We start from the raw sequence: 21153 nt of genomic DNA, 5'->3' as shown, positions 1-21153 counted from the left end.
TATATATATATTCTCAGCAAAGTGGGAATAGAGGGAACTTATCTCAACATAACATAGGCCATATATGACAAATCCACTGCTAACATCATACTCAATGGTGAAAAGCTATAAGTGTTTTCTTTAAGATCAGGAACAAGATAAGGATGTCCACTTTTATTCAACTTTGGTTTGGAAGTCCTAGCCAAAGTAAGCAGACAAGAAAAAGAAATAAAAACATATACAAATTGGAAAGGAAGAAGTAAAACATTATTTGCAGATAACGTGATACTATATAGAGAGAACCCTAGAGATTCAACCAAAAGAACTATTAGAACTTATAAATGAATTAAGTAAAGTAGGATACAAAATTAACATTCAGAAATCAGTTGTATTTTTATACATCAATAATGCACTATCAGAAAGAGAACATTCAGAAATCAGTTGTATTTTTTTTTAAGATTTTATTGGGGAATTTGGGGAAGGGAACAGTGTTGGGGAATTGGGAAAGGGGAACAGCCAAGTTGTTGTTCTTCAATCTTAGTTGTGGAGGGCACAACAAGCTCAGCTCTAAGTCTAGTGCCCCTCAGCTCAAGGTGCTGTGTTCAGTCTTAGTTGTGGGTGGGCATAGCCACCACCTCATGCAGGAGTTGAACCAGCAGCCTCATTGTTAAAAGCACATCCTCTATTCACTGAGCCATCCGGGCAGCAGCTCAGCTCAAGGTGCCGAGTTCAGTCTTTAGTTGTGGGCGGGCGTAGCCCACTATCTTGAACAGGAACCTTGTTGTTAGGAGCATGTGCTCTCATCAGCTGAGCCATCCTGCCACCTGTTGGCAGCTCACCAGCAGCTCAGCTCAGGTTCAGCTCACTGGCCTATGTGGGAATCAAACCTGATTCCCTGATGCTCAGAGCTCACACTCTGAAGCAAGCTCTTAACCAACTGAGCCACTCATCCGGCCCCATTCAGTTGTATTTTTACACCAATAATGAACTATCAGAAAGAGAAATTATGAAAACAATCCCATTTACAATTGTGTTAATAAAAAAAATACCTAGGAATAAGTTTAACCAAAGAGGTAAAAGACCTGTACTTGGAAAATTATAAAATATTGAAGAAAGAAATTGAAGAAGATACAAATAAATGGAAGCATATACCATGCTCATGGATAGGAAGAATTAACATAGTTAAAATGTCCATGCTACCCAAAGCAATCTATAGATTCAACGCAACCTTTATAAAATATCAATGGCATTTTTCACAGAACTAGAATAAGTAATCCTAAAATTTATATGGAACCATAGACCTCGAATAACCATAGCAACCTTGAGAAAGAAGAACAAAGTTGGAGGTATCACACTACCTGATATCAAACAATACTGCAAGGCCAGAGTAATCAAAACAGCATGCTACTGGCATAAAAAGAGACAGTAGATCAATGGAACAGAATAGAAAACTCAGAAGTAAATCCACACCTAGTTGGTCGATTAATCTATGACAAAGGAGACAAGAGTATACAATAGGGTGATGACAGTCTATTCAATAAATGGGGTTGTGAAAATTGGACAGACACATGCAAAGGAATGAAAGTGGGTCACTTTCTTAAACCATATATAAGAGCAAACTCAAAATGGATTAAAGACTTAAATGTAAAACCCCAAACCATAAAACTGCTAGAAGAAAACATAGGCAGTATGTTCCATGACATCGCTCTTAGCAGTATCTTTCTGGATATATCTCCTTGGACAAGGGAAACAAAAGAAAAAGTAAATAAATAGGACTACATCAAACTAAAGAGTTTTTGCACAGAAGGAAATCATCAACAAAACAAAAAGACTACCTACTGAATGGGAGAAGATATTTACTAATGATACATCCAATAAGGGGTTAATATCAAAAATGTATAAGGAACTCATACAATTTAATACATACACACATACACACACACACACACACACTAAATTGAAAAATGGGCAGAGCACCTGAGTAGACATTTCTCCAAAGAAGACATAGAGATGGCCAATAGACATATGAAAAGATGTTCAGCATCACTAATCATCAGAGAAATGCAAATTAAAAACACAATGAGCTATCACATCGTACATGTCAGAATGGCTATCATCAATAAATCAATAAACAAGTGTTGGTGAGGATGTGGAGAAAAGGGAACTCTCATGCACTGTTGTGGGATTGTAAGTTGGTTCTGCCACTATGGAAAACTGTTTGCAGGTTTCTCAAAAAATTAAAAATAGAACTACTTTATGACCCAGAAAATTCCACTCTGGGTATTTATCTGAAGAAATCCAAAACACTAATTCAAAAAGACACATGCACCCCTATGTTCATTGCAGTATTATTTACAATAGCCAAGATAGAGAAGCGACCTAAGTATTCATCGACAGATGAATGGATAAGGAGGTGGTACATATATACAATGCGATATTACTCAGCCATAAAAATGAATGAAATCTTGCCATTTGCAACAACACAGATGGACCTAGAGACTACTATGCTGAGTGAAATAAGTCACACACAAAAAGACAAATACCATATTATATGTGGGATCTAAAAACAAAACAAATGAACAAAAAAACAGAAACAGACTCATAGATACAGAGAACAAACTGACAGTTGCCGGGAGGGAGTTGAGGGGCTGGGTGAAAAAGTTGAAGGGATTAAGAAGTACAAATTCCCTCCCAACCTGAGCATCACCTTCTTAGAAACATCCACTCCATGAGAGCCAAGTGGAGGAAGTGACTGGGCAGGCTGAAGCACAAAAGAAGAAAGATGAGGCAGAGGTCCAAGTAAACCACTAGCATGTGGAAGCCACAGGAGGAAAGCCAGAGACCAGTGACACTGTTGGACTGCATGCCTACTGTGTAGAACTTCTCAATGGATCTAGAACACCTATCACTTTCTGATCGCACAGACCACCTTTTGAGAGACCCAGCTTGCTCACACAAAAAAAAGTCCTTTGTTCTGGACCTGTGACATTCTGGACTAGTTCTGTTTTTTTGTTTGTTTGTTTGTGGGGTTTTTTTGTTTTGTTTTGTTTTTAAAGAAAGGCAGACTGCCACATGCAGCGCCTCATTTGGATGTGTCTAGAGTCTTTTTTTAAAAATATTTTTATTGGGGAATTGGGGGCTAGGAACAGCGCTGGGGAATTGGGGGAAGGGGAACAGACAAGTTGCTGTCCTTTTTGTTCTTCAGTCTAGTTGTGGAGGACGTTGCTTCACTGGCCCAATTTGGCACCATCATTGTGCTCTTCCCGGGCGAGGCAGATCAGTCGCCGGCTTCTGGACGGCCGCTCACGGAAGCTGCTGGTCGTTCACGCTGGCTGCTGGCCACACACAGTGTAGCCCATGGCAACCCACTGCAGCAGGGGCTGCAGCCTACACTGTCGCCAGCGACTCTTGGCAGCCCAGCTCCAGGTTGAGCTGTTGTTCAGCATCTTAGCTGTAGAGGGCAGTGTCACTGGCCCTCATATGTGGGATCCAAACCGGGGTCCTCTGGCGTCCCAAGCCAGCTCTTAACCAATGCGCCACTCGGCCGGCCCTATCTGGAGTCTTGGAAACTTGACTACCCTACAGTCTCCTACAAATGGACCTTGAGAGCTTGTTTGGAGGTTCTAGCAGGGGAGCGCAGCTACTTGTATAACCCTTCACCAAAGAACGGTCCTCTCCTCTATTGGGGAAGGTCATCCTCTTCGACCAAGTGTGCAGTTTTGGGAGGGACACACATGGAGCCGTGAGGGAGGAAGGGGACACCCACCTAACCAGCCACATCAGCCGAATCAACCCCGGCGATCAATGGGGTGACAGATATCACAGCCAGATCACCCTCACATCTGGACTAGTTCTGTTCTTAGTTGTAGCAGAGTGTAACATGTACAATAAATCATCTGCTGTCTTAGCTGAAGAAAAAAAGTACAAATTGGCAGTTACAAAATATAATAGTCACGGGAATGTTAAGTACAGCATAGGGAATATAGTCAATATTATTGTAATAACTATGTATGGTGCCAGGGGGTGGGTACTAGGCTTCTCGGGGGGATCCTTTCTTAAGTTATACAAATGTCTAACCACTATGCTATACACCTGAAACTAATATAATATTGAATGTAATCTGTGATTGAAAATAAGTAAATAAAAATTCCCTCAGAGAAAAGCCCAACATCAGATGGCTGCACTGGTGAATTTTATCAAATAGTTAAAGAATTAACACCAATCTTCTCCAAACTATTAAAATAGAAACAAACAAAAATCAGAAGGTGAGAGAACATTTCCCAACTCTTATTACCCTGTGTTACCTTGATATCAAAACCAGACAAGGACATCACAAGAAAACTACAGATCAACGTCTCTTATGAATAAAGATGCAAAATCTTCAACAAAATATTAGAAAATAGAATCCAACATATAAGAAGGCTTATGAGGTCAGACAGTTAAGTTCGTGAACTCATCAGAAAAAAGTGCTTCATATCTCATTGCTAAATATCACTTACAGTCACCTTCAAAGTACTCCCCTTGGGAAGCTATGCACTGACACTAGTACCTAGTGCACCCTTCAAAGCAATTCTGGAACTCTTTTTCTGGAATGACATCAGAGCTCTTGTAGTATTACCCTTGATGTCCTGAATGTCATCAAAATGTTCTCCTTTCAATATTTTCTTTATCTTTGGGTAATGAAAGAAGTCATTGGGGGCCAGATCAGGTGAGTAGGAAAGGTGTTCCAATACAGTTATTTGTTTACTGGCTAAAAACTCCCTCACAGACAGTGCCGTGTGAGCTGCTGCATAGTTGTGATGCAAGAGCCATGAATTGTTGGTGAAAAGTTCACGTCATCTAACTTTTTCATGCAGCCTTTTCAGCACTTCCAAATAATAAACTTGGCTAACTGTTTGTCCAATTGGTACAAATTCATAATGAATAATCCCTCTGATATCAAAAAAAGTTAGCAACAAGTTCGCAAACTTAATTGTCAGATCTCACACACATGATGACCAAGTAAGATTTATTTCAGGAATGCAAGGTTGGTTCAACATACAAAAATCAATCAAGGCACTATGCCACAGTGCTAGAATAAAGAAAAAAATACCCATATTATCATCAATTGATGCAGAAAAAAAACATTGTGCAAAATCCAATACCCTTTCATGATGAAAACACTTAACACTAAACAAATTGGGAATCATAGGAAACTTTGTTAAACTGATAAAGTCCATCCAAGAGAAACCTACTGCTAACATATTTAATGGTGAAAGACTTGATGCTTTCCCTCTAGATCAGGAACAACATAAGAATGCCCACTTTCACCACTTCTATTCAACAGTGTACTGGAGGTTCTAGCCAGGTTAATTAGGCAAGAAGAAGAAATAAAAGGCATTGATGTTGGAAAAGAAGTAAAACCATGTCTGTCCATAGATTACATGATTTTATATATATATATATATATATATATATATATATATATATATATATACCCTACAGAATCCACAAATTACTCGAGCTAAAGAGTTCAGCAAGGTTACAAATTTAGAATACACGATCAATATACAACAGTCTATTGTATTTTTTTTTGTAGAGTCTCTAGTTTGTTATGAAAGGATTCTTCCAATATGTACATAGGAACCAAAAATGCAAATTTATTATTCCCACTCACACCCCACCCCCAAAGGCATACCATCAATAAGTATTCCTTCATGGTACCTAGAAAGATTACCTTTCCCCTAGGCAAATGGCTCTATGTAAGACTGCTAAGGTAAAAACACCCACCTACAGATCCCGTATTTATAGATGGTCCCCGACTTACAGTGGTTCAACTTTAGATTTTTAATTTACGATTTTTAGTCAATTATATTTGTAAATACTAGTAATGAATAATCCAAATAAGAAATTTAAAAAGCAATTCCACTTGTAATAACATCAAAAAGAATAAAATAGAGAATAAATTTAAGCTCAAGACTTGTCACTGAAAACTATAAGACATCACTGAAACAAATTAAAGACTTGAATGAATGGAAAGATATTCTGTGTTCATGAATTGGGAGATTTAATATTGTTAAGTGGCAATACTCCCCAAATAGATATACAGATTCAATGCAATCCGCTTTGAAATCCAGCTGTCTTTTTGGTTTTGTTTTGTTTTTTGCAGAAATTGACAACTAATCCTTAAATTTTTGTGGAAATTGAAGGGATTCAGAAATCCTAAAATAATCTTCAAAAGTAACAAACTTGAAGGGTTCACACTTCCCAATTTCACAACATAATGCAAAACTACAGTAATCAAGACTGTGTGGTGCTGGAATAGGCTAGACATATAGATCAATGAAATATAATTCAGAAACACCCTTACATTTATGGTCTGTTGATTTTTTATTAGGGTGCCAAGACAGTTCAATTGGGAAAGAATAGTCTTTCAATAAACTATGCTGAGAAAACCATATATCCACATGCGAAAGAATGAAATCGGACGCCTACCTCAAACCATATACAAAAACTAACTCAAAATGGATTGTAGACCTGAATATAAGAGCTGATACTATAAGATTCTTAGTGAAAAGATAGATATAAGTCTGCATGATCTTAGAATCACTAATGATTTAGATATGACACCAAAAGCACAAGCAACAAAAGAAAAAAAACATAGAAAAACTGGGATACAGTCATGCGCCACTTAATGAGGGGGATACATTCTCAGAAATGCATCATTGGGTGATTTAATCATTGTGCAAATATCATGGTATGCACTTACACAAACCTAGATGGTACAGGCTACTACCATCCAGGCTGTATGGTATAGCCCAGGGGTCGGCAAACTGTGGCTCGCAAGCCACATGCGGTTCTTTGGGTATGTTCCGTCTCAAAAGTTTGCCAACCCCTGCAAGAGCCAATCCTGTCCCTCGAAGTTTTGCAAGACCTATAAAACAAATGAAATCACCATTATGTGAATACTATCCTTTAAAAATTTTATAAATGGGGCCGGCCAAGTGGCACGATGGTTAAGAACTGGCTTGGGATGCCAGAGGGCCCTAGTTCGGATCCCACATATGAGGGCCAGTGACACAGCCCTCCACAGCTAAGATGCTGAACAACAGCTCAACCTGGAGCTGGGCTGCTGTGAGTTGCCTGCGACGACATAGGCTGCAGCTCCTGCTGCAGTGGGCTGCCATGGGCTATCGTGTGTAGACAGCAGCCAGCGTGAGCGGCCAGTAGCCACTGTGAGCAGCTGTCCAGAAGCCAGCGACTGATCTGCCATGCCCGGGAAGAGCGCAATGATGGTGCCAACTTGGGCCAGTGAAGCAATGTCCTCCACAACTAGGCTGAAGAACAAAAAGGACAGCAACTTGTCTGTCCCCCTTTCCCCAATTCCCCAGCACTGTTCCCATCCTCCCAATTCCCCAATAAAAATCTTAAAAAAAAAATTTATAAATGAAACTATGATAGTTTTATTTTCATTTCAATTTTACTTCGGAGCCACATGTATGTATTCAAAGAGCCGCATGTGGCTTGCGAGTTGCAGTTTGCCAACCCCCAGCGGCTCTTCTGTCTCAAAAGTTTGTCAACCCCTGGTATAGCCTATTACTCCTAGGCTACAAGCATGTACAGCATTTTAGTGTACAAAACAACATGAAATGAAATCACCCATAAGAGAAATGATGCAAGCAAGAGATGCAGTAAACACAAGATGTATGAGGCTGCTGCCAGTGTAACATGGCATTTTGTTTTATAGCAATTTTTTATAAGTAGAAAAAGTAAACTCTAAATTGATTAGTATAGTATAGTAAATACATAAACCAGTAACATAGTCACTTATTATCATTATCAAATATTATGTACTGCGTATAGTTGTGTGTGCTAAGTTTTTATACAACTAGCAGCACAGGGGTTTTTTTACACCAGCATCACCATAAACATGTAAGTAATGCATTGTGCTATGATGTTATGACAGCTACAGTGTCACTAGGTGATAGGAATTTTTCAGCTCCTTTATAATTATATAGGACACCCATTATTATGTGGGGCATGAGTGTACATGAGCATTAAAAACTTTTGTGTATTGGGCCGGCCGAGTGGCAACTTGTCTGTTTCCCTTCTCCCGATTCCCCAGTGCTGTTCCCCTCCCCCAATTCCCCAATAAAAAAATCTAAAAATAAATAAATAAATAAAGAATACCTAGAACTGAACATTAAAAGGCACAACACAATTTTTTAAATGGGCAAAGTATATGAACAGACATTTCTCCAAAGATATACAAATTGCTAACAGCAAATGAAAAGATACTCAACATCACTAGTCATTAGGGAAATGTGCATCAAAACCTCAGTGAAATATAACTTCTCACCCACTAGGATGGTTGTAATAAAAAAGAGAGACAATAAGTATTGGAAAGGATGTGGATAAATTGGAACCATCATATATTGATGGTGAGAATGTAAAAGAGCAGATGCTATGGAACATAGTTTGGCCATTCCTTAAAAGCTAAGCATAGTGGCTTCTGGGAAGATGGTGGAGTAGCATGCACCAGGAATTTTTTTCTCCCCACCTGGACAACTATTGTACTGGCAGAATCTATCTGATGTAACTATTTTGGAATTCTGGAGTCTGTTGAAGGCTTGCTTCCAGGGGACGGCTTGGATGGTAAATTGCAGTTAATTTCAGTTAATTTCAACTCTTAGCATAATGTGAGCTACCCATTCACCACACCTACCCACAGGACAGGCAGCAAATGTTCCTGAAGTAGTTTACATACAGTATGTGGGAACTAGGGTAGGTGAAAAGGACCCAGTCCTCCAAATACTGGAGATCTGTGCTCTGATTGCTGATTACTCCTTCTGAACACAGAAGTGCAAACAAAGGCAGGCAGCCATTGTTCTTGCACCTCCCCCCATTGTTGAAAGTCTGGTCCCCTCCAGCTGAAGTGACTCCCAGGGGAACTTAAAGGACTGGCACCCCTCCCACCCTTTTATTTTTCTCTTTTTTCCTTTTGGGAGCCAGAATTAAACAGTGGAATATTAAAAGAACTGTGTATATGGGGAAACTTAGAACATGACCGTGCATGGCCAGGGAAAAGCTCAGAAAAAACTAAAGAGACCTTAAATTTACACCTCAGGCTGACTCTAGGCACAGAGACAGCCTACAACAATCAGAAAACAGAACTAGCAAACAATAACGGAAGCAAAAAAACAGCAATCATTGGGGGAGGGGAAGAACCTGATTTCCAGAGTTACCACATTGTTAGATTCAAATGTTCAGTGTTCAACAACAGCAAAAAAAAAATCACAAGGTATACAAAGAAACAAGAAAGTATGGCCCAGGGTCAGCCGAGTGCTGCAATGGTTAAGAACTGGCTTGGGACACCAGAGGGTCCCGGTTTGGATCCCACATATGAGGGCCAGTGACACTGCCCTCCACAGCTAAGATGCTGAACAACAGCTCAACCTGGAGCTGGGCTGCCATGAGTCACCTGCGACGGCGTAGGCTGCAGCCCCTGTGGCAGTGGGTTGCATTGGGCTACTGGATATAGCCAGCAGCCAGCGTGAGCGGCCATCCAGAAGCCGGCAACTGATCTGCCTCGCCCGGGAAGAGCGCAATGATGATGCCAACTTGGGCCAGTGAAGCAACGTCCTCCACAACTAGACTGAAGAACAAAAGGAGAGCAACTTGTCTGTTCCCCTTCCCCCAATTCCCCAGCACTGTTCCCATCCCCCCAATTCCCCAATAAAAATATTTAAAAAAAAATCTATGGCCCATTTAAATTAAAAAAAAAATCAATAGAAACTGTCCCTGAAAAATATCTGATGGCAGATATATGAGACAAAACTTTAAAACAACTGTCTTAAAGATGTTCAAAGAACTAAAGGAAGATGTGGAGAAAGTCAAGAAAATGATGTATGAACAAAATGGAGATATCAATAGAGAGTAAACTTTAAAAGATACGAAAAAGAAATTCTGGAGTGAACAGCACAGTAACTGATATGAAAATTTCCCTAGAGAAATTCAAAGGCAGATTTGAGCAGGCAGAAGAAAGAATCAGAAAACCTTAAGAGAGAACAATGGACGTTATTGAGTCTGATGAACAGAAAGAAAAAAGATTAAAGAAAAGTAAATAAAGCCTAAGGGACATGTGGACAACATGAAGTTGATCAACATACTCATTTGGGGAGTCCCAGAAGGAGAAGAAAGTGAGAAAGGGGCAGAGAAAACATTTGAAGAAATAATGGCTGAAAACTTCCCAAATTTTATGAAAGACATGAATAAAACATCTAAGAATTTCAAGGATCTCCCTGTTAATTGAACTCAAAACCCCACACCAAGATATATTATAATCAAACTTTCAAAAGACCAAGACACAGAGAGAATCTTGAAAGCAGCAATAGAGAAGCGACTCGCCACAAATAAGGGATCCTCAATAAGATTATGTGCAGGTTCCTCATCAGAAACTTTGAAGGCCAGAAGATCGTGGGCAGATAGATTTGAACTGCTGAAAAATTAGTGTCGGCCAAGAATCCTATAGCTGGCAAAATTGGCCTTCAAAAGTGAGGGAGAAAGTAAGACATTCCCAGATAACAAAAGCTGAGGGAGTATGTTACTATTACACTTGCCCTGCAAGAAATGCTCAGCAGAGTCCTGCAGTGTGAAATGAAAGGACACTAGAGAGTAACTTGAAGCCATATAGAGAAATAAAGATCTCAATAAAGATAAATACATGGGCAATTATAAAAGATAGTATTTGTAACAGTGGCTTATAACTGCACTTTTCTGTTTTCTATATGATTTAAGAGACAGATATAGATAGATAGATAGATAGATAGATAGATAGATAGATAGATAGATAGATAGATAGATTTTATTGGGGAATTGAGGGAGGGGAACAGTGTTGGGGAATGAGGGAAGGAGAACCAGACAAGTTGTTGTTCTTCAATCTTCATTGTGGAGGGCGCCAGTCGCAATCTGGCCCATCAGCAGCTCGTGGCCTCTAAGCTCAAGGTGCTGTGTTCAATCTCAGTTGCGGGTGAGCGTAGCCACCATCCCATGCGGTGTTGAAATGGCAGCCTTGTTGTTAAGGGAGCACGCTCTATCCACTGAGCCATCCGGGTGGCAGCTCAGCTCAAGGTGCTGAGTTTGTCTTAGTTGCGGGTGGGCATAGCCACCATCCCTTGTGGGAGTCGAATCTGGCAGCCTTGTTGTTAAAAGCGCCTGCCCTATCCACTGAGCCATCTGCTCAAGATGCCGAGTTCAGTCTTAGTTGCAGGTGGGCTACCCCACCATCAAACAGGCAATCTTGTTGTTACACCAGCTGAGCCATCCTGCCACCTGTTGGCAGCTCAGCAATAGCTCAGCTCAGGCACAGCGTCACTGGCCCACGTGGGAATCGAACCAGTGGCCCTGTTGCTCAGAGCTCGCACTCTTAAGCCAACTCTTAACCAACTGAGCCACTCAGCTGGCCCAAGAATAATATATATGTTTAAAATTATTAGTCTAAATGCTAGTACTATTGTAACTCCAAATCTTGTTTTATACACAATCAAAAAGACTAATGCATTTAAAATAATTGTTAGTTTATATATCTGGGCACACAATGTAAAAACATGTCATTAGGTAGCATCAGCAACCAAAAGGGGTGGGGACAGAGCTGTGGAAGAGCAGAGTTTTTGAATGTTATCGAAGTTAAGCTGGTATAAATTCAATTAGAGTGTTATAGTTTTAGGATCTTAAATGTAATCTCCATGGTAACCACAAAGAAAATAGTTTTAGAATATATACAAAGGGAAATGATAAATGAACTGAAAATATTTCACTCCAAAATAGTTGACTAAACACAAAAGTAAACAGTAATACAGGAAATAAGGGACAAAAAAGCTAAAAGGCATATAGAAAACAAACAGCAAAATGACAGACTTCCTCCTTATCAGTAATTACTTTAAATGTAAGTGGATTAAACTCTCCAATCATAAATTGGCAGAATGGATAAAAACACAAGCCTCATTCTATATGCTGTCTATAAGAGACTCAGTTGAAGTTCAGTGACAAAAACTGACTGAAAGTGAAAGGATGAAAAAAGATATTCCATGCAGATAGTAACCAAAAGAGAGCAAAGTTGGCTACACTAATGTCAGACAAAATATATTTTAAATTTAAAAATTACAAGACACAAACAACAGTATATATTAAAAAAAGGATTCAACACAGCAAGAAGATAGAACAAATACAAACATTTCTTACTTAATGTCAGATCACCAAAATATATGAAGCAAAAACTAACAGAATGGAAGGGAGAAATAGTTCTACAATAATAGTTGGGGACTTCAATACACTATTCACAATAATGGACAGAGCAACCAAACAGAAGATGAGTAAGAAAACAGAGGACTTAGACAACACAATAGACCACCTAGATCCAACAGACATATACAGAACAGTGTACCCAACAACAGTATACACATTTTCTCAAGTGCACAATGGACATTTCCAGGATATACAATATGATAGGCTACAAATTAAGTCTCAATAGATTTTTAAAGATATGTATCACATAAAGTATCTTCTCTGACCACAAGGGGATAAAGTTAGAAATCAATAATAGAAGGAAAACTGGAAAATTCATGAATTTGTGGAAATTAACACAATTTTAAACAACCAATGGATCAAAGAAGAAATCATAAAGGAAATCGAAAATACTTAGAGAAAAATTAAAATGAAGACACAACATACCAAAACTTATGGGACATAGCAAAAGCAGTGCTCATGGGGAAAATTTATAGCTATAAATGCTTACATTAAAAAACAAGAAAGATCTCAAGTCAACAACTAACTTTACAACTTAAGGAATTACAAAAAGTTGAAAAAAATAAATGGAAGCAAATAGAAGGAAATAATAAAGAGCACGTATAATAAAATAGAGAAAATTAATGAAACCAAAAGTTGGCTATTCAGAAACATCAACAAAATTGGCAAATCTTTAGTTAGATGGACTAAGAATAAAAGAAGACTCAAATTACTAAAATCATAAATGAAAGTGGGGTTGTTACTACTAACTCTATAGAAATAAAAAAGATTATGAGAGTACTTTGAATAATTGTATGTCAACAAGCTGGATAATCTAAATGAAATGGACTAATTTCTAGAAACACAAAACATACCAAGACTAAATCACAAAGAAATGGAAAACTTAAATAGTCCTATAACTAGTAAGCAGATTGAATCAGTAATAAAAAAACCTCCTGAAAAATAGAAGCCCTAGACATGATGGCTTCACTGGTGAATTCTATCAAACATTTAAAGAAAAACTAATACTAGTCCTTCTCAATCTTTTACAAAAATTAAAAAGGAACACTTCTTAACTCATTCTCTCAGACCAGGATAACCCTGATTTTAAAAGCCAGACAAAGGGGCTGGTCGAGTGGCTCAGTTGGTTAAGAACTTGCTTAAGAGTGCGAGCTCTGAGCACCAGGGTCACCGGTTCAATTCCCACCTGGCCCAGTGAGCTGCGCCCGAGCTGAGCTGCCACCAAGCTGCCAACAGGTGGCAGGATGGCTCAGCTGGTGAGAGCACGTGCTCCTAACAACAAGGTTGCCTGTTCAACTCCTACATGGGATGGTGGGGTATGCCCGCCCACAACTAAAAAGACTGAATTTGGCTCCTTGAGCTGAGCTGCCGCCCAGGTGGCTCAGGGGGTAGAGCGTGCGTTCTTAACAACAAGGCTGCTGGTTCAATTCCCACAAGGGATGGTGGCTATGCCCACCCGCAACTAAAAGACTGAACTCGGCACCTTGAGCTAAGCTGCCGCCCGGGTGGCTCAGTGGATAGAGCATGTGCTCTTAACAACGAGGCTGCTGGTTCGACTCCCGCATGGGATGGTGGTGGGATGGTGGCTACACCCACCCACAACTAAGATTGAACACAGTACCTTGAGCTGAGCTGCTGCGAGCTGCCCATGGGCAGCCAGATGGTGACTGGACTTGGAGCTGAGCTTGCTGCACCCTCCACAAGTACGATTGAAGGACAACAACTTGGCTGTTCCCCTTCCCCAATTCCCCAACACTGTTACCCTCCCCCAATTTCCCAATTAAAAATAAATAAATAAAAATTAATTAATTAAAAAAGCCAGACAAAGACACTACAAGAAAACTACAGACCCAAATTCCTATGAATATTGATGTAAAAATCCTCCACAAAATATCAGAAAACTGAATCCAGCATATTAAAACGATTACACATCATGATCAAGTGGGATTTATTGCTGGAATGCAAAGATGGTTCAACATATGAAAATCAATCAATGTAGTACACCACATTAACAGAATGATGGGAAAAACAAGATCATCTCAAGTGATGCCAGAAAACATTTGGCAAAATCCAACACGCTTTCATGAAAAACAAAAACAAAAAACAACACTTGGGGCTGGCTGAGTGGCTCAGTTGGTTAAGAGAGCAAGATCTGAGTAACAGGGTCGCTGGTTCAATTCCCACATGAGCCAGTGAGCTGCCACCGAGCTGAGCTGCTGCTGAGCTGGTGTGAGTGTGTGCTCTTAGCAGCAAGGTTGAAAGTTCGACAGCCATATGGGATGGTGGGCTGACGCCCCCTCACCCCACAACTAAGATTGAACACGGCACCTTCAGCTGAGCAGCTGCCACCTGCCGACAGGCGACTGGATGGCTCAGTGTGCAACAAGGTTGCTGGTTCGATTCCCGCATGGGATGGTGGACTACGCCCCCCCCCCCCCCCTCCGCAACTAGATTGAAAGTGGTAACTGGACTTAGAGCTGAGCTTGTGCCCTCCACAACTAAGATTGAAGGACAACAACTTGGAGCTGATNCCACGTTGGCATTATCATTGCGCTCTTCCCAGGTGAGGCAGATCGATCACCAGCCTCTGGACGGCTGCTCACTGCTGCTCTTGGCAGCTCACATTGGCTGCTGGCCGCTCACGCTGGCTGCCGACCACACACACAGTAGCTTATGGCAGCCCACTGCAGCAGGGGCTGCAGCCTATGCCGTCGCCAGCGACTCTTGGCAGCCCAGCTCCAGGTTGTTCACCACCTTAGCTGTAGAGGGCAGTGTCACGGGCCCTCATGTGGGATCCGAACTGGGGTCCTGCTGCTCAGAGCTGGCATCCCAAGCCAACCCTTAACCAACGCACCACTCGGCCGGCCCAGCCCTGCTCTTTTGACCATTTCTTCCTTTTTGAGCCTTTTGAGCCTCGCCTTTGCATGTGGCCTGCTCCAGACTCTTTGGAATGTAATTTCTCTTCTAATAATGGGCCCTTGAGCCATTCTCTACTGCTCGGGTCTACTTCTATTCTTTGAAATGTACTATCTCTTCGAATAAACTACTTTTTCAGTACTTTACTCCGGCATCACATTCAATTCTTTGCTCGAGTTGCCAAGGACCTGGACTTTGCTCTGAGAAGGGCCCACTTTCCGACAGCAGTACCAGTTGATTGGCACCTGTGATTGACAAGAGGTACTGCTGTCTGGTCTAGTTGGGTATTTTGAGCTCATTTGTTTTCCCACAGGGGTAGGTAATTACAATACAAAGGGGGAGTTTTGGGTGGAGAGGGGAGGTCTCCTGGGCAGTTTCACTTTGTGGAATTTGCAGGAATGCAGAGACCCAATGCCTGCCTCTAACTGCCTACCTAGTTTTCCCCTTGAGAGACGTGATCCCCATAAAATCTCTATGGGAAGCTGAGGGACAGGAGGTCTCTTCTGTATCTGCTTCCGGCTGGGCAGGGGTGTAGCGCTGTCCCTGCCTATTGGGGGATTCACGGAACTCTCACCCTAGCTGATCTCAGATAGGAGGAAGGGGTCTCGGGCTCTGCCTGGAAGACCATGTTGGCTTCTTTGGTTGTGACTGGCAATCTTGTTGGGGTTTCCTCTGTATCTCCAAGGTCCCTGAATTAGGAAAAATAGATTTAAATAAATCTGTTAGCTCTTATGAAACCTGTGGCCATTCAGCCCATCAGGTGGCGTCAGTTATCTGGGCCCAGAATGGGTTTGGCATTAAGCTTACTGGCCTGGGGAATATTAGGAAGTCACAGGCTTTCAAGTAGTTATCTGAAGCAGGGGTAGGAATAATCTATTGTTTAGGATTTAGAAACTGATTTACAAAACAATTGAAAAGCAGGGGGATAGGAGAATTCTAGGATTCAGGCTAGGAGCAATCTTTAGTCTAGGATTCACAAACTGATGAGAAGAGTAATCAAAGCTAGGAGCCAAGGAACTAGGGAGGAAACNCCGCAACTAGATTGAAAGTGGTAACTGGACTTAGAGCTGAGCTTGTGCCCTCCACAACTAAGATTGAAGGACAACAACTTGGAGCTGATGGGTCTTGGGAAAACACAAAGTTCCCTTTCCCCAATATCCCAACACTGTTCTCATCCCCAATTCCCCAATTTTAAAAAATCACTTAAAAAAACAAGGAATAGAAGGAAATTACCTCAACATAATAAGTCATATTTTAAAAATCTGTGAACATCATAATTAATGTTGAAAGATTGAATGAAAGCTTTTCCTCTAAGATTAGGAACATGGTAAGGATGCTCACTTTCATCACTTCTATTCAACATAATACTGGGAATTCTAGTCAGAGGAATTATGCAACAAAAAAGAAATAAAAGGTATCTAAACTGGAAAGGAAGTAGTAAAATGATCTCTATTTACAGATGATATGATCTTATATGTAGAAAACCATAAAGATTCCACATACAAAAAATTTTGAGAAGTAATAAATGAGTTCACCAAAGAAGCAGGATACAAAACACACAAAAATCAGTTGCATTTGTATATACAAACAATGAACTGAAAAGGAAATTACAAAAACAAATGCATTTATAATAGCATCGAAAAGAATACTTAGGAATAAGTGTAACCAAGGAGGTGAAAGACTAGTACAATGAAAAGTACAGAACATTTCTGAAAGAAAGAAGATGTAAATGGAAACACACCCCATGTTCATGGAGTAGAATACTTAATATTGTTAAATACCAATACTACCAAAATGATCTACATAGTCAGTGCAATCTCTATCAAAATCCCAATGACATTTTGTGCAGAAATAGAAAAACCCATCCTAAAATTCATATGGAATCTCAAGAGACCCCAAATAGAAAAAAAAGAAAAAGAAAAAAAGAACAAAATTAAAGGACTCATGCTTTCTGATTTCAAAAATTACTACAAAGCTGCAGTGAACAAAACAGTGTGGTACTGGCAGCTGTCCAGAAGCCGGCGACTGATCTGCCTCGCCCAGGAAAAGCGCAATGATGGTGCCAACTTGGCCCAGTGAAACAACGTCCTTCACAACTACACTGAAGAACAAAAAAAGGACAGCAACTTGTCTGTTCCCCTTCCCCCAATTCCCCAGCACTGTTCCCATCTCCGAGTTCCCCAATTAAAAAAACAACAAAAAACTCAACAATCTAAAAACAACCCAATTCAAAAAGGGGCAAAAGAATTGAATAGACATTTATCCAAAGAATATATACAAATGGCCAATAAGCACATGAAAAGATGCTCAACATCAGTAATAATTATGGAAATACAAGTCAAAACTATAAGATACGACCGCATGCCCGTTACTATGGCTTCTGTCAAAATAACAAAAAACAACATGTGTTGGCAAGGATGCAGCGAATTTGGAACTCTTGTGCACCATTGGTGGGAATGTAAAATGATACAGCCACTGTGGAAAACAGTATGCCGATTGCTCAAAAAATGTAGAATTATCATATGACCCAGAAATTCCAGTTCTGGGCATATAACCAAAAGAATTAAAAGGAGGTCTCAGATATTTGTATACCCATGTTGACAGCAGTGTTATTCACAATAGCTAAAATGTGGAAGTGACCCAAGTGTCTATCAACAGATGAATGAGAAAATATGGTGTATACATACAATAGAATATTATTCAGCCTCGAAAAGGAAGGAAATTCTGAGACATGCTACAACATGGATGAACCTTAAGGACATTATGCTAAGTGAAATAAACTAGTCACAAAAAGAAAAATCATTGTATAATTCCACTTATGCAAATACTAGAGTAGTCAAATTCTTAAAGACACAAAGTAGATTAGTGCTTGCCAGGGGCTGGGGGTGGGTGGGCACTGGGAAAATGGGGAGAGACTGATAATGGCTAATGTTCTGGAATTATACAGTAGTATCGCACAACTTTTGAATATGCTAAAAACCACTGAGTAGTATAGTTTAAAATAGTGAATTTTATGGAATGAGAATTATATCTCAATGAAAATAAATAAAAACAGTGATCATAAGAAAGAATATATCCAAGAACATTTTATGTGAATCTAGTTTACAAATTTAAATATATTCAATGGCTATCTTAATATACGAGGTGTGATAAAAAAATACGGTGAATGTTTAAATTTTTAAAAATGTATTACAGTAAAAGACACATTACCATTAATCCCCCTCAAAATACCCCCCCTCGCTTCAAACACACTTATCCCATCATTCTTTTCCCTTTCTGAAGCAGTTCTGGAAGTCGTCTTTCCTGAGTGTCTTTTTTTTTGCTTGTCCCAAGTTGGAAATTCTATTTTTGAGGCAAACACAACAAACAGTCTGGAAAATTTTAGACCAAGTCCCAGTCTGGTCTTGGCTGAGAGCAGTGGGCGTGTGGGGCAGTGAATGAACGCCCCAGCAGCAGTAGGGCGTAGCGAAGGGTGTCCGGGTGACCCAGACACCCACCCACCCACCTGGAGGTAGCAGCTGACCCTGCTGCTGTCCTGGGTGTGATGACTGCAGGAGGCGCCCTATGCGCTGGGGAACGCACGCTCAGGGACATTCCCACGAAGTTGCAGATTCCCAGGGCAGTGATGGCACTGCAGAACCACCCAGACAAGGCACCAGAGACTTGCAGCTGGCGACCCAGAACTGGCACCTGCCCGACACCAGGAAGAGCGTTCATAAAGTGGTGGTGACAGTAGCCCACAGGGACCAGCCCCTCCCTCTTGGTGACTCTAACCAAAGGGGCCCCAGGGAACGCAGCGTCCTGGAGGACAGTAAGGCCAGGCGCCCCCTGGTGTTCAGGCGCCCATCCTGTGAACAGCAGTGCAAACCGCGCAAAGGTGTTGGGGGGACCTGCAGGGCTCCACCATCCTCCCAACTGCATGCCTGCGGGAGGGGCTGTTTCCTCCATGACTCTCCATGACTGACAGGCCTTCCACCAACCCAAACCCTACTTTAAAAACCTAACACTTACCCTTGACTACTGGCTTATATTTGCCTTTTCTTAATTCTGCAAGTTCACCAAAGCTTGATGATTTCTCAACTGAGCCAAAAGTCTGCTCTCCTTGGGGTGGTAAGGTGGCCAGCACTTACGCGTCTCCCTGAGACACCGTCCCCACCAGATGCACCCACTGCCTACCTCATCGGAGGCCACGCACTAGATAAAAAATTTTAAAACTCCACATTTAGTGTATTAAGGGGGGGGGATCATTGTGATCACTGCCTCCTGGGATGGATCAATACAAAAAAAAGTAACCTTAAAATACAGAATAATTTTTCTAGTATCTTACCCAGGGGAAGGCATACAACACAGAAGTGCCTAAAAGTGAAGGCGCTGGGGCGGGAGGGCCGCGAACGGCGAGGTGAGAGCAGCAGCTGAGCGGCCCGCCTTGTCCCTCCATAAAACAGGGGTGGACAGCGCCTGCCCCCAAGGCGGGGAAGACGCACAGGCGAGCGCCCCCGGGCAGCGTCAGCTATTATTAGAATGGCAGTTAGGCTCAACTGAAGGATGGGTGAATTCAAAACCTAACAATTTACAAAACCTTCATGTCTATTAACATATCCAGTTCAGAGAGCAGCCCCGCGAGGCAGATGGTGCAGGAGTAACATCACGGCCAAGCCCAGGACACAGGGCGCAGTGGGCGCCGGAGAAGACGCACGCCCGGCTGGGGTGGTGCGGCGCTTTGGAGAGGGGTGGAGGGAGCAGGGGCGTTTGCTCTGCACCCCAAAGGAAGCCGGTGGCGGAAGCTTCTGAGGAAAAGGGTGAAGGGGGCCGCAGGGAGAAGAGCGGGGGCTCGAGGGACGCGGGGTGACAGGTCTGGGCCAGGAGCAGCCGCCTCAGCCACGCTCTCGGAGACCTCCCTGAGTGTCTTTAGTTTTGCTGCCGTGGCTACCACAATGTCCAGAATTGATTAAAAAAATTTTCCTTTCATGGTCATTTTGACTTTGGGGAAGAGACATAATTCACATAGTGCCAGATCTGGCGAATAAGATGGATGAGGACACACTGTAATGTTTCTATTTGACAGAAATTGCCGTACCAGAAGCGATATGTGACACAGAGCATTGTCATGAGGGAGGATGAAGTAAAGAAACAAAAGAGGACTTCCAGAACTGCTTCAGAAAGTGGCAAGAACCATGGGATAAGTGTGTTCGAAGTGAGGAGTATTTTGAAGGGAATTAATGGTAATGTGTCTTTTACTGTAATACATTTTTAAAATTTAAACATTCACTGTATCTTTTGATCACACCGCGTATGCTTGAATTCATAAGAATATTTTATATTCATGAGAATATCTTCAAGAATTCAGGAACATATGAGAAAAGAATATATTCATAAGAAGAATGAATGTTTCTATGACCCTTGGTTTCAACAAAATGAAGTGTTTAAAATGCTGCTAAAAAGAATACATTCATTGAAAAGATTGAAGAGTTTTCCTTAAGACAAGTTTTTGGTGAACAAATAAACTTGGAGAATTTAATGAACTGATCTGCTGGCAAATTGACTATGAGCAGTGGTTCTCAAACTTTAGCATGCATGAGACCTGTTAAAACATAGATTGTAGGGCCCCACACCCAGGGTTTCTGGCCCGGTAGGTCTGGATAGGAGGCTGAGAACCTGCATTTCTAAAATTCCCAGGTGCTGTTGCTGCTGCTGGTGGGGGCAAACAGAACCACCCACTGCAGTAGAGCAGTGCCTGGCACGTAGAGCAGTGCCTGGACAGAGGGTGTGCTCCATAAACAGGGGCTGGGTGAGTGAATGACAACCAGACTGACCTTGCCCCGGCCTCTGGATCTTCTGTGTGCACCTGAAGCCCACTGTCCAGGGCCCCCATCACACTCTGGCCGCCTCAGACCCTTCCCCACTCCGTTGTCCCCTGGGCAGGTGGAGGAGGTGAGGCCCATAAGGCCTACCTGTGTCTTGGGGTTCATCAGCGGA

General features: G+C 41.5%; 1 protein-coding gene across 1 annotated transcript in view; it reads right to left on the bottom strand.

Moving 5' to 3' along the window:
* The window catches only part of CHST13 (carbohydrate sulfotransferase 13), a 33323-nt gene extending 12274 nt beyond the window's left edge, over nt 1–21049 (bottom strand). Inside the window, exon 1 of the mRNA XM_019632657.1 lies at nt 20991–21049. Coding sequence (XP_019488202.1) covers nt 20991–21049 — 59 coding nt within the window. The remainder of the gene's footprint in view (nt 1–20990) is intronic.
* Nucleotides 21050–21153: the final 104 nt, after the last annotated feature.

The sequence above is a fragment of the Hipposideros armiger genome, unplaced genomic scaffold (genome assembly GCF_001890085.2).
Source record: "Hipposideros armiger isolate ML-2016 unplaced genomic scaffold, ASM189008v1 scaffold_1159, whole genome shotgun sequence".
In the NCBI taxonomy this organism is placed as follows: domain Eukaryota; kingdom Metazoa; phylum Chordata; class Mammalia; order Chiroptera; family Hipposideridae; genus Hipposideros; species Hipposideros armiger.
This window is presented reverse-complemented; position numbering and strand designations above follow the sequence as displayed.